This window comes from Mus caroli, unplaced genomic scaffold (assembly GCF_978045245.1).
Source record: "Mus caroli unplaced genomic scaffold, Mus_caroli_1 scaffold_8, whole genome shotgun sequence".
Classification (NCBI taxonomy): Eukaryota; Metazoa; Chordata; class Mammalia; order Rodentia; family Muridae; genus Mus; species Mus caroli.
The window spans coordinates 102,140,644-102,153,236 of record NW_028227263.1 but is presented as its reverse complement, the minus strand read 5'-3'; the positions used below and the strand labels follow the sequence as shown (position 1 = coordinate 102,153,236).

General features: G+C 52.4%; 2 protein-coding genes and 4 non-coding genes across 13 annotated transcripts; all 6 read right to left on the bottom strand.

The window, feature by feature from the left end:
* Nucleotides 1–717: 717 nt before the first annotated feature.
* Rpl13a (ribosomal protein L13a) lies at nucleotides 718–3,590 on the bottom strand. 2 transcript variants are annotated; one of them, XM_021166430.3, is made up of 8 exons: nucleotides 3,455–3,590; nucleotides 2,280–2,352; nucleotides 1,994–2,059; nucleotides 1,792–1,893; nucleotides 1,509–1,594; nucleotides 1,280–1,339; nucleotides 911–1,033; nucleotides 718–828 (listed from the first exon to the last, which is right to left on the bottom strand). In XM_021166430.3, the coding sequence occupies exons 1-8, from the start codon at nucleotides 3,467–3,469 to the stop codon at nucleotides 742–744; spliced, it is 612 nt and encodes a 203-aa protein (XP_021022089.1). In that variant the 5' UTR covers nucleotides 3,470–3,590; the 3' UTR covers nucleotides 718–741. The 2 variants fall into 2 exon arrangements, with proteins under 2 accessions (XP_021022089.1, XP_085697892.1); XM_085841766.1 differs by having other exon boundaries at nucleotides 3,297–3,465.
* On the bottom strand, nucleotides 1,148–1,237 carry LOC115031613 (small nucleolar RNA SNORD35). The gene has a single exon (XR_003837288.1). It is a non-coding gene; the product is annotated as a small nucleolar RNA SNORD35 (small nucleolar RNA).
* Nucleotides 1,404–1,470, bottom strand: LOC115031611 (small nucleolar RNA SNORD34). Its single transcript, XR_003837286.1, has one exon. It is a non-coding gene; the product is annotated as a small nucleolar RNA SNORD34 (small nucleolar RNA).
* LOC115031609 (small nucleolar RNA Z195/SNORD33/SNORD32 family) lies at nucleotides 1,667–1,750 on the bottom strand. Its single transcript, XR_003837284.1, has one exon. It is a non-coding gene; the product is annotated as a small nucleolar RNA Z195/SNORD33/SNORD32 family (small nucleolar RNA).
* On the bottom strand, nucleotides 2,166–2,248 carry LOC115031610 (small nucleolar RNA Z195/SNORD33/SNORD32 family). The gene has a single exon (XR_003837285.1). It is a non-coding gene; the product is annotated as a small nucleolar RNA Z195/SNORD33/SNORD32 family (small nucleolar RNA).
* A 2,357-nt stretch (nucleotides 3,591–5,947) lies between the features above and the next one.
* On the bottom strand, nucleotides 5,948–12,248 carry Flt3lg (fms related receptor tyrosine kinase 3 ligand). Of its 7 annotated transcripts, none has more exons than XR_015047960.1 (9): nucleotides 10,609–10,747; nucleotides 10,255–10,368; nucleotides 9,719–9,772; nucleotides 9,010–9,153; nucleotides 8,527–8,671; nucleotides 6,951–7,132; nucleotides 6,799–6,843; nucleotides 6,423–6,496; nucleotides 5,948–6,322 (listed from the first exon to the last, which is right to left on the bottom strand). XR_015047960.1 is itself a non-coding variant. In XM_021166431.3 (9 exons), exons 1-8 carry the CDS (start codon nucleotides 12,139–12,141, stop codon nucleotides 6,844–6,846), a joined length of 786 nt encoding a protein of 261 aa, XP_021022090.2. In that variant the 5' UTR covers nucleotides 12,142–12,248; the 3' UTR covers nucleotides 5,948–6,189; nucleotides 6,799–6,843. The 7 variants fall into 7 exon arrangements, 5 of the variants coding, with proteins under 5 accessions (XP_021022090.2, XP_021022094.1, XP_085697891.1 ...); XR_003837201.2 differs by having other exon boundaries at nucleotides 6,799–6,867; nucleotides 10,609–10,746; XM_021166431.3 differs by lacking the exon at nucleotides 6,423–6,496 and adding an exon at nucleotides 12,086–12,248 and having other exon boundaries at nucleotides 5,948–6,189; nucleotides 6,799–6,867; nucleotides 10,609–10,675.
* Nucleotides 12,249–12,593: the final 345 nt, after the last annotated feature.

The following is a 12,593-nucleotide window of genomic DNA, read 5'->3' as shown; positions in this document are numbered from 1 at the left end:
GTGGTTTCTGGGATTTGAACTCGGGTCCTTCCGGAAGAGCAGTCTGTGCTCTTAACCACTGAGCCATTTTGCCAGCCCCCGGAAGGATTTGATGTTTAAAAAACCAGAAGACTCAGCCGGGCATGGTGAATGCCTTTAGTCCCAGCCTTTCCTTGTGGTGTGGCCTGATCTCCTGCAGTCCAGGTGCCAGCTCTTGTATCTTGGTGCTGACTTACAGTAAAACCATCTAGGACAGGACCCAAGATGTGTACCTGCACCTCTTGAGCAACAAAGCCTATCCCATGACCAAGGATTCACCCAAAGGGGCCCCCCATGCCGCAGTGCAGATGATCTGCTGATGCCCTCTGCCCCTCCCTTGCACAGCACACATTGCACACACTTAAGTCAAATAATTTATTAGCACATACAATCCTCCAGGAAAATACTGCTTTGTGGTCTGCTGGGAAGGAGCACTTGTAAACCCCAGCTCATGTTCAGATCTCATTTTCATAGCTGCAGAATATGGTACTTGATCAGGTAGGTGGGGCAGCCCTGCTACTCATTTTCAACACTGAAGCTCAAGTGATTCATTCCATGGTTTGCACTTTAATAAAACTCAAGCAGGTGGCATGCTGTCAGCTCTCTAAATGTCCCCTCTACCCACAGGAGCAATGCCTAAGGAACCTTTGGTCCCCACTTCCCTGGTCGGCGGCGGAGGAAGGGCAGGCCAGGCAGGCATGAGGCAAACAGTCTTTATTGGGTTCACACCAGGAGTCCATTGGTCTTGAGGACCTCTGTGAACTTGCAGATTTTCTTCTCCACGTTCTTTTCTGCCTGCTTCCGTAACCTCTGTGGTGTGAAAAGACACATGTCAGACTGGTTGCTTCTCACCCGAGTCCCCCTAAACCTGGAGCACAGTGTCTGTCCTCACCAAGATCTGCTTCTTCTTCCGATAGTGCATCTTGGCCTTTTCCTTCCGTTTCTCCTCCAGAGTGGCTGTCACTGCCTGGTACTTCCACCCGACCTCATGAGCCAGACGCCCCAGGTAAGCAAACTGCAGAGGCACAAGGCTGTAAGGACATGGAATGTGCCCCAGCAGCACAAGGGTGAGCTGGAGGGCCCTAGGGACCCTATTTCGAGGACTCATCCCCCAATGCGGACGGGAGCCCTCCTGGCATCAGCTTAGCCTTTGGCATTATCAACACTGCCCAAACTGTGGCATCTGAAGACCATCGTGAGAATAAAAACATCACATGCCAGTCTTGAGGTTCACACGCCTAACCTGTAACCCAGAGCTTACCTTTCTGGTAGGCTTCAGCCGAACAACCTTGAGGGCAGCAGGGACCACCATCCGCTTTTTCTGTTAGAGAAAAAGAGGGGCTCAGAGGCCTGTTGGGAACACCTGGCAAGAAGGCCGGCAGGGCAGGCGTCTCAGCCAGTGGGGTTTTCATGAGGCTCAAACAATGTAGGTAATAGAACATCACAGACGCTGGACGCAGAGGCTGTAAGGCTAGGCTTGCAAGGCTCACCTTGTCATAGGGTGGAGGGATCCCATCCAACACCTTGAGGCGTTCCAGGGCAGCCTGGCCTCTCTTGGTCTTGTGGGGCAGCATGCCTGTGGGTGTAACAGCAGGCCTCATTAGAGGTGCTGAAAACCCCATCTGACCCCAAGCAGCAGGGAGCTACGACAGCCTCAGATGGTAGTGCATGTAGAGTCATCTCATAGTCGAGCAACTCGAACATGAGTGGGAGATGTCTCATCACAAGCTGCCAGAGCCTACCCTGTCCTACATGTCACCATCACCATCTCACCTCGCACGGTGCGCCAGAAAATGCGGCTGGGGGCTCGGAAGTGGTAGGGGCCTCGGGAGGGGTTGGTATTCATTCGCTTCCGGAGAAAGGCCAGATACTTTACTGTCAGGAGAAAAGTATGTACGTGAGGCAGGCACCCTTGGACCCAAAAGCAGAGCAGAGAGCCCGCTTGTCTAGGAGCAAGGCCCCAGCCCAAACTCACACTTGTTTCTGTAGAAGTTTCCAGAAATGTTGATGCCTTCACAGCGTACGACGACCACCTTCCGGCCTAGAGATAACAGGGAGTTGGAGACAGTCAGCAAAGCCTCTTGGAAGGCAGATCTCTCGCTCCAAAAGTATTTCTAGGCCAGGGGTCCCAAGGAAGCAGGGGCTGGAGAGTCTCAGAGCGGTGCATGGGTTGATCTCACAGTCGTGAGACTCAAACGAAAGATGGTGAGTGTTGCTCATCATGGACTCCCAGGCAAAGGGAAATGTTGAATGAAACTTACCCAGAAGTACCTGCTTGGCCACAATGGCTGCCAGCCGGCCAAGAAGATGGCCTCGGCCATCCAGTATCAGAACCTGTGGAGACAAGAATGCTTAGGAAACAGTCTGGCTTTCCCTATTCCAGGTTAGCAACCTGTCAGGATGCCTACTACCCAGATGAAGCAAGTGTCCCAAAGGGCCACTGTAAAACTAACAAAGCCTCAGCAGGCATAGGATTCCTTTTGTGTACATAAGTTGATTTTTTTAAAATGGAACTTCATTTAACCCTACCAGGCCTCAAATCCCAGGATAGCTGGGATCCAGTGGCACACCGTTCATTACAAAATTGACCAGATCTGGTTTCCGACTTTAGCCCGTTGTAGCTTTTCATCGGATCCTCAGCTGCTCATGGCAGAACCCTTCTTATATACACTCAAACGAACCCGATTTAGCTAAGCACACATTGGCTGTCCCGTGATTCTGAGCAGTGCAGACTGATTACAAAGCTTCAGGCATGAAGGCACATGTCTGCATCCCAACCCAAACTACAGAAGAAACCCATTCCACAGCCACCCTGTTTATTGCTGTTCCTGGAGGGTCAAAACTGTCCCAAACAGCACCATTTACTTCCTGAGCAGCAACCTGTCAAGGTATCTCAAGTCAGGAGGAAGGTACAGGCAATTCCTGACCAGCCTCAAAATCACGAGGTTCCTGCCTCAGTCGGGAGAATAACTTACTTTTAAAGTTTTGCCTTATCAACCCCCCCACCCCCGCCTAATTCTGAAGCACACTGAAAACACCCTCAAAAGGCCTACAAGCCTTCAGATCAGATGTTACAGGAATTCTGTGCCCTAAAGTCATGCAAAGCAGGAGCCTCCGACAGTTTCTCCTTATCTTACATACACCAGACACCAGAGATTGCAAGCTCCCCGCACCCCAACGCCTGAGATTAGAACCTGTAAAAGTTGTTTCCGGTGTTGGAACCCCAGCCCCACTCCCGTCTTCCCCAGGAATCCCGCTGCACTTCCATCGCCCCATACCTAGGCAGCCGCGGCTCGTTACGCCCGTTACACAATCCCCTCGCGTGAGACGTTTGCTAAGTCCCATCGCACAAGCAGCGGGGAGCAGTGGCCCCTCACTGCGCTCCCGCCTGGCGCCCACCCGACCCCACACCGCCCGGCGCGCGCAGAGTCCGAACCTGCCCCTCCGCCATCTTCGGCAGCCGCCTGGGAAAGGAAGAGGTCTTGTCGCAGGGTTTCTTATCCCTTGCTGCAGGGGCGGAGGAAGTGACGCAGCCAGCTCGAACAGACGAGTTTCCGTCTTCTAATTGGTCGAAGCGGTGAGTGCGCGTCTATCGAGGCGGGCCATTTTTATTTTGTCCAATCAGAATGTCTCCTGAGTTGGCTCTTGGCGGCCATGACTGTGCGGGGCCGGAGGTCACGTGGGTCTCAGAGCGGCTTCAGCCGTACAATGCCGCCCAAGCCGCTGCCGCCATATTTGAAGGGATCGCTCTTCTCCGTTCCGGTGTCTGCCATGTGCAGCGCCATTACTCCCATCAAGTGATGGCGGCTGCAGAACACGTGGTGGCCATGAGAGGGCGAGCATAGTCCTGGCCGGCCCTTCAGAGCTGCGCGTGCAGCGGTCCCTCCCCTCAACCCCACGGTGTGCCGACCATCGCTGGTCTGGCCTGAGCCTGGGAGTCTCGGCTATCAAACGGGTGGAGGAAGCCTTCCTGGATGGAGGAGACTGCGGGGAATGAGGGGCTTTGAGGTTCCCGAGACGCAGACGCCCTCCCTCGCTTCTGTCCCCAAAGGCCTTTGTTTCCGTGACTGTTGTCCGCGCTGCCCTCCCGGCTGTGCGCCTCTAACCGCCCGCCACCGAAGGGAAATAACAAAGACAGTAGACTGTTGGCTATCAAAGACTCGTTTTGTCCTGAAAACCTCCCTAGCCAGCCGAGCCTGGGTCGAGTCCTCCTGTAGGTGCCAGCATCGTTTGCTTGCCTGTTACACTTTGGGGCCATGGTTCTGGGGAATTGAGTTGCGTCTGCTTCACATCAGAGCCCCATGGGCGTACCCCGTGCTGACCCTGGGCTACTGGAGGCCTCGGGAAACAAATAGAACCTTTTGTCGTTGGTTTGGGTTTCTGACATAAGATTTCTGCAATCCAGGCTGACCTTAAATTTAAGATCCTGCCTCAGCTTCTGGAAAGCCGACAAACCAAGATTCTGAAACCTAAAAGGTGCACCTATTCCCTGTCCTATCCACAGACAGGCTCGGAAGAGCTGGTAAAAAAAAAAAAAAAAAAAAAAAATTATATACAAGTACATGGGGGCAAGGACTTTGCACAGAATTTGGTGAGTTGTGATGTCTCCATCCTCGGGAAAGAGCTGGCGGGGGCGGAGCAGTGAGGTCCAAGAGGGGGCCAGCCTCCACCCAAATGTCTGTGTGTCCAGGCTGTGTCTGTCCAGCGACTCCTGCTTCGCCTCAGTATCCTCTGTAAAAAGGGGTGATCAACGGTCCCTGAGGACTGGAGTTCTCACGTGACACTCTACCACTGAGCCACGCCCCCAGCCCAGCCCCTCGCCGCCCCCCCCCCCCCCCCAGGTTAGCCTTAGACTTCTACATAACAGTAGATAACCCAGAATCCTTGATCTTTCTCCCTTTTCTCCAGAGTGCAAAGGAATACAGACAGATTTACACCGCAAACTTTGCTCCATGTCGTTTTTTTTTTTTTTTTTTTTTTTTTTGGAGGTTTTAGGGGCAGGCCTGGTGGCTCACCTTTCTCGGAGGAGGCAGAAGCAGGTGGATCTCTTCAGTTCCCAGCCAGCCTGGTATGCAGAGTCAGTTCCAGGTCAGATAGAGCTAAGTGAGACCTCGTTTTAAAACAAACCAGATCTTGGCCTTCAAGCTGGGTTAATGGGTAAAGAAGGCCTCTGCTCCCAAGTTTGACCACTTGAGTTCCATCCCTGGGACAAACGTGGTGAAAGGAGAGAACCAGCTACCCACAAGTTGTCCTCTGACTTATATACAGGTGCCATAATACACTTTGCCTGCTCCCCAGGTGTAATTTTTTTCAATTTATTGGGGGGGGGAGGGGTTCGGGGGGTCTGGTGTAATTTCTTTAAAAAGAGGAATTACTTTCAGGTATGGTAGAACACACCTGTGACCCCAGCATTCCAGAGGTAGAGACCGGAGGATTGCCCCCACATTCCAGACCATCGGTGCTACATATACCCTATCTCAAAAACTAATAAATAGAGTTGGTTTTACAGACACTTATCACTATGGCTATGTGTTTCAGAAACAAGCCCAGAAATGGGAAACCACAAATTTAAAAACTTAAATTTAAAAAATTTAAACAATCTAATTGGTTTTTGTTGTTGTTGTTCATTTTGGTTTTTCAAGACAGGGTCTCTCTGTGTAGTCCTGGCTGTCCTGGAACTCACTCTGTAGACCAGGCTGGCCTCCAACTCAGAAATCCGCCTGCCTCTGCCTCCCGAGTGCTGGGATTAAAGGCGTGCGCCACCACGCCCTGATTGGGGCCAGAGTCTTACTAGGCTCCAGTCCCAGCATTTCTGTTTTTCATTGTTATTCTGAGACACATCTCCTGAAGTTGCCCAGGCTGGCCTTGAAGTTCTGATCCCTCTGCCTCAGCCTCCTGAATACTGAGATTCCAGGAACGCAGCACCATACCCAGCAGTTGTTTTTATTTTAAGGGGTGGAGGTGACAGAAGCAACCACACAGGGCTACAATGCACCCCCCTTCTTCCTTTCTGTTTTTCTTAAAGTCAGTATCCTCCAGTTTCAGCATCTCCAATCCAGAAGCCCTGGAATTACAGTGTCCATCGCCACGCCCAGACAGTGTGTCCTCTGGGCTGGGGATGTGACTCAGCACAGCACTTGCCTAGCTTGCTCCTTGTTTTGGTTCCCAACTCTAGCACCAGGAAAGAAAAAAAGAAAGCCTTGTTGTATATAGCATGCCTGTGAGCCCAGCTATTTGGAAGGTTGGGGCAGGAAGGTGCATCGAGGTGTTCAAAGTCAGTTTGGGAAACATATTGAGACCTCATCTGAAAAAAAAAATAAGTGTCACTTAACTGAGAGTTTTTGTTTGTTTATCTGAGACAGGAGACGAGTTCGCTGTGTATTTCACAATGGCCTTGAACTCACCTTGTAGCAGAGAGTGGCCAGACCATTCAGCAATCCTGCTCTGGGCTCCCAAGGGCTGGGATTACAGGTGTAGCCTCCACAGGAGAGGTATTACAAGTGTAAGACACATCACATTCTAAAATACGGGTGCTGGCAGGGCACCCGCCTGCTGCCCCCTTGCTCTCTCACAAGCCTTCCCAGCTCCCCACAGCTTACAGCTGCAGAACCCCTGAGCTTGTCACACTGGACATTTAGCCAGGACCGTGATGCCCCTGACATACACACCACTCCCCTGAATCCCCGCCCCTCCTGTGAGAAACAATAAGACAGCCCCCCAAATCTTGCACTGACCCCCAAGCCTGGCTGTTCCAGGCTCCAGTATAAGTGGAAGACTCACCGAGATAAGACCCAGGCTGAGTCAACGATGCACAAGGCTCGCATCCTAGGGATGGGAGGGGAGGGGCACCTGAGGCCCCCACAAGGTCAGCCACCTGCCCCCCTCATCCCTCGCCACCCAGTCCATCCAGCCGCCCTGGACTCTAGGCTCACCCCAGGGTGGAGCTCCCCCCTCCTTCTTGCCCTTTGCCAGTGAAGGCCCCAGGCGGCTGCCAGCAGCACCAGTGTGAGAGGCAGCAGCAGCAACAGAAGCAACAGCCGCCTGGGCCGAGGCTCTGGGAGCTCCGTGGCTTCTAGGGCTATGGGACTCCTTGGGGGCAGCAGGGTGGAGGAGTCTGGAGAGAGAGAAGAAGCAGGTAACTGAGGGGGCTCATCAGAGCAAACGTGGAACGTCCTGGAGGATAAGGTGATGGGTGGTACGGCATGAGGAGTCTACTAACAACAAAACCTAGACCTGGGGGCATAAGGTAGGCCTGGCAGACCACGCCTTTAACAATTCAACACTCAGGAAGCAGAGGCAGACAGAGCTCTGTGAATTTGAGACTAGCCTGGTCTACATAGTAAATTGTAGGACTGACAGGAATGTATCGAGAAACACTGTCTGAAAAATAAACCAACACTGGGGATAAAAAGTGTGAGCATGGCCAGGCATCCTGGTCTACACCTTCAACCCCAGAACTCAGGAGGCAGAAGCCGGGGAATCTCAGCCTGGTCAGCATAGCAAGCTACAGGCAGCCAGGACTATAGAGACAGACTGTCTTAAAAGAACACCATCATAACAGAGGGGAAAAAAGAGAAAACAGTTAGTGAGCATGGCTATTGGTATTGTTACCCAGAAACCGTGCTCACTTGGTGTCCGTTCCCTGTACACAGCACTGCCCTAGATAAACATACTGGAAATTCTGTCTCCTTCTTAAAGATAGGTGACCCGTCCTTTCCTGGGCATCTATGGCAATTAGAAGGTTGCTAAACAGGAAGAGACATTTTCTTCAGAAGTGTAGCCATTGGTAAAGTGTCCTCTTTAGGCTACCTACCTAACTGGCTTAAAAATTATATATATATATTTTTTTCTTTCATATATATATGAAAGAAAGAAAGGAGAGGGACCATTGGAAAGAGAAAGATCAGTGAGACGTGACGCACAGGAGAAAGTCATGGTGTGATGGAAATGCAGACATGGATGACATGAGATGTTGCTATACATAATTAATATATGATGACAAAAACATGAAAAAAAGGAAAGGAAAGGAAGCCAGATGTGCTGGCTTCATACCTGTAATCCAGCACTCAGGACACTGAGGCAGGAGGATTGCTTTGAGTTCAGGGTCAGCCTAGTCTGTATAATGAGACCCTATCTCAAAAGAAAAGAAAAAGGGTTGAAGTGGTAGCTCAGCAGGTAAGAACCCTGGGTGCTCTTGCATTGGACCTGGGTCCCAGCACCCAAGTGGTGGTTCACACGTAGCAGAGACTCCAGTTCCAGGGGATCTGGTGCCCTCTTCTGGCCTCTGCAGGCACCAGACACACATTCAGTGCACTTACAGGCATGTAGGTAAAACACACATAAAGATACATTTTTTTAAAAAGAAGAAAGAAAAGAGAGAAAATAAGGGAGAAAGAACGTGTGTGAAGTGCCAACTAGTGGGAGCAGAAACCCTGGACACACAGTTAGCAAGGCTGTGGGCTGTGAGCCTGGTGGCACCATGGTGCTGGGCTCTGGGGCCACCGTTACCCGGCTGGCACTGCACCTCCAGGCACCGAGAGAAATTCTGGCAGGCCTTCCCGATACAGGGCTTCAGAGCAAACAGCTGTGTGCAGGTGTCCTGCAGGAGGTGGGAGATGTTGGTCTGGACGAATCGCAGACATTCTGGTAGGGGCTGGGAGAAGGGAGGGAGGGACAGATCATCACCTTGTCACACCAGGGGCTCCACCAACCCAGGGCCCTGACCTGCAGAGGTCACAGAGCCTAGGGGCCCAGGTCTCCAGGGTTCTCCAGCTGTTAGGGAAGAGAACAGCTCAGGAACAACCTTCTTCAGCTATTTAAGGCACAGACCCAGTAACAGATCCCCAGGTGACCTCGGGGCGTGGAGGTTCCAGCCCTACCTCCGTGGTATGCTGTGGGAAAATGAACTCCCCATAAAAGACATGGCTGGCAGAGCTGTTTTTCAAGGATGGGGAGGGACTTGGCTTTCTTCATTTGAGTTCTAGTGCTAACCTGGAAGGTACACGAGGTGACAAAATGTATCTCGGTGTTGACGCCCTCCAGAAGCGTTTGCATCTTAGACCCTGCCACAGTCTTCAGTTGCTCTATCCAGCGCTGGGCTAGGAAGAGGCTCCACAAAGCTTTGCAGTGCTTCTCCTGCAGACCAAGAAGAGCCCAGACCAGAGCTCAGGGAGGAGGGGCGGGGCTAGATGACTGACATGGGTTGGGCCGGGCCAGAAGGCAGAAGGAAGGAGAGCGGGTCTGGTTGGCTTAGTGATGGGACTAGGTGTCAGCAGAGAGTGGGCGGGGCCAGGAGACTGAAAGAGGTGGGGCCAGAAAGGGTAGGGAGGGTGGGCCTGTCACTTGTGAGATGGAGGTGGGTATGGATCAAATGCCAGACACCAAGGGAGAGAAGTGGTGGGGCTTCAAGACTGAAGACCACGCCCTCCCCACGGAGGGGCGGGGCCAGATGCCTGAGAGGGAGGGACCTACTAAACCCAAGCGAGAAAGGAACATAGAGGCCAGTCTTGACAGCTTGGTGGGAGAATGAGCTAGGATGCCTTGGTCTGGGGCCAGGATGGGGTGGGTGTGGGTGGAAAGAAGGTCTAGATTTCCAGGTCTGAGGGTGCAGGAGGTAGCCCACTAGTCTTGTCCCTGACGGGTGGCACATCTTGAGTCTGGTTCCCACCTCCATCCCAGGGCCCTCCCGACTGTGACTCACGTCCTGAAGATTGACGGCCACAGTGACTGGGTAATCTTTAAGCAGGTAGTCAGTCTATGGGAGAAAACAAGGTGAGGCCTGACTGAAAGCAAGAGCAAATTTTAGAGTCGGAGAAGTTAACCCTGAGACAAGGGGACAAGGACAGAAAAGAGGCAGAACTCACATAAAGAAGAAGAGAACGAGAGAGAGAGAGAGAGAGAGAGAGAGAGAGAGAGGAGACACCAAGACAGTAGCAAAGAGACTCACAGAGCGGCAGAGGTCTACAGAGAGAGGCATCCAGAGAGAGGGACAGAGAGGAACATGTTCTCAGAGTGAAGGCCAGAAGTCCTAGAGAGAAACAGTGACAGAGACTCAGAGAACAGGGACTCAGAAAGAGAGACTGAGACAGCGAAAGATAGCAAGAGACCCAGAGAAGGGGGCAGGGGGTGGAGATCCAAAGAGAGAGGGACAGAGACCTCACAGAGATAAAGACATGGCAAGAGACAGTAGCAGAGATGCGGAGATAAGGACCCAGCACAGTATGGGAACTGGCTCACCAACTCTCTAATCTTCATGTAGAAGTTGGAGGAGATGGGACTGTGGCTGAAGTAACAGTCAGGTGTCCCCCACAGGCAAGGACTCAGCAGCAGCAACAGCAGCAACAGGGAGGACTACAGGGAGGTGGTGTCAGCAACTGACTTCCATGCAGGGGCTCCCTGGATCCTGCTTCCCTCATTAACTGGGTGTCATCTTCCCTGTCTCTGCCTGTCCTGCACCTTAGCTGGTGTGACAAACCTGTGACCATCCTCTTTTTTTTCTTCCAATCCTGTCCTGTGTCTGTCTCCTCATGCCTCCATCCCCTGCCCATTTCCCTTCTCCGCCCGGCTCCATCACCCCTCAGGTATACGCACATTTGGGCTCCAGGCTGGCGCCAGCACTGTCATCTCTGCCGGGGACCCCTCATGCCTGTGACAGGTTCTTGGAAGTGACAGGAGGGCAGGTCTCGGGCTCATACCCTGCAGCCCCTTCCTCACCCACCCCTGTACCCCGCCGCCCGCCCTGCCGCCCTTGATGTGGGTGCGTTTCCGCCTCCTGCTCCCCCAGGCTTCCTGCACGAGCCTCAGTGACGGTGAAAAGTCATCTCCCCTTCTAAGAACCCCGACCGACGTCCCCAGAATCCTCCCCAGGTCTCGCACCCCGCTCCCTCTGCCCGGGAGTGGGGACCTTGGGACCGCCCCTCGGGGACCTGGAAAGCCATTCACCCCACGCACCAGGCTTGCCCCAGCTGGGTGTGGAAAGCCTGAGCTGGATGACAGCCAAAGACCGAAAGTGAAAGGAAGCTTTGGGGTAGACAGTGCCAGGGGTGAGTTCGTGCCCGGGCGGGACACGCCACCTAGTGGTAACAAGTGGCGTGGCCGCAGACCTCAGCTTGGGCCCTGAACGTATAGCGAAGGGATGCGACAAGGCTTTCTAGCTTCGAAGTGTATGTAGAATCCAAACAGTGTCAGTCACTTCAGCTGCCATTAAATAGACCTTGCCTCCACCATAAGGACTGTCATAGTGGCTTCCTTTCTGATTTCCCTACTTCCTAGCCACCATCTGCTTCCTGGGGCACAGAACTTGTGAACCTCCAGCCTCTAGGTTCCTGATTCATTTGGGATAAAAATCCAGCCTTCTTAGCAAGGACTGGTAATACAGACCTGCCACTCCAGTTTCCAAGGAGCCCGAGGCAGTAGGAATGAGGGTTGGAGGCTGGCCTTGTTTCAAGACTGGCCTGAGCAATTTACTAAGACCCTGTCTCAAAAACTACAAAGATGGCTGGGCATGGTGGCGCACACCTTTAATCCCAGCACTGGAGAGGCAGAGGCAGGCAGATTTCTGAGTTCAAGGCCAGCCTGGTCTACAGGCTGGTTCCAGGACAGTCAGGGCTATACAGAGAAACTCTGTCTCAAAAAAAATGAAAATAAAATAAATAAATAAATACTACAAAGACGGGAAGTGCACAGCTCAGTTGGAGAGCAGCTGCCTAGAATCTACCAGAGAGTCAGTGGCAGAGAACTAGCATGCTTGAAGTCCCTGACTCAATCGATGGTGCCGCCCACCTCACCCCTCCACATAGAGCTGCAGTGTTTGACTCTGTGCTCTCCTAACCCCTCCCTGCTAACCTCATGCTATCAATGTTCCTTGCCAACACTAGCCATGCGCGGTGCGTCTCAGGTGGGCATCCTCTTGGCCAGGGGCCTTTGCACTAGCTGTTTCCAATCATGGAATACCTTCCCTCCAGATCCTTGTGTTGTCCCCATCTCGCCCAAGCCCTTGCTTAAACACACAGGCAGAGGCCTCATGACACCCTTCCCCAAGAAGCACCCCTCGCAGCACCAGACTCACCCTGCTTTGTCCTTATCACCATTTAACACACTATGTGGTTTCCTTATCTTCCCCATTGTCTTCTATTCTTCCGTGGCTGTTTCCACCCTGCAAAGCTCTTGCACCCAGAACTATGACTCGCCTAAGCAGCAGCTACACAAGCGTCTGACCGCTTCCCATCTCATTGCTGTGGTGTAGCACAGGATGTGTCTGGGCTTTGGTTTTGGTTCCTAGGAGATAAATCCTTGGTATTTTCCAAATATGGGGAGTGCCTTTGTTTATCAGGACTGGCTCCACCTGAGTTCACACAGAGGCAATTCAGAAAGGACCTGGTTGTGCTTGAAAGACCAAGAATGAAGAGTATGGTACATTGGAGGCAGGTGAACTAGGAGTGCAAGGTTAGCCTTGGCTACATATAAGACCCTGTGTCATATAACAGGCAAGATGTGGTGATGAAACCTTTTTTTTTTTTTTTTTTTTTTTTTTTGGTTTTTCGAGACAGGGTTTCTCTGTATAGCCCTGGCTGTCC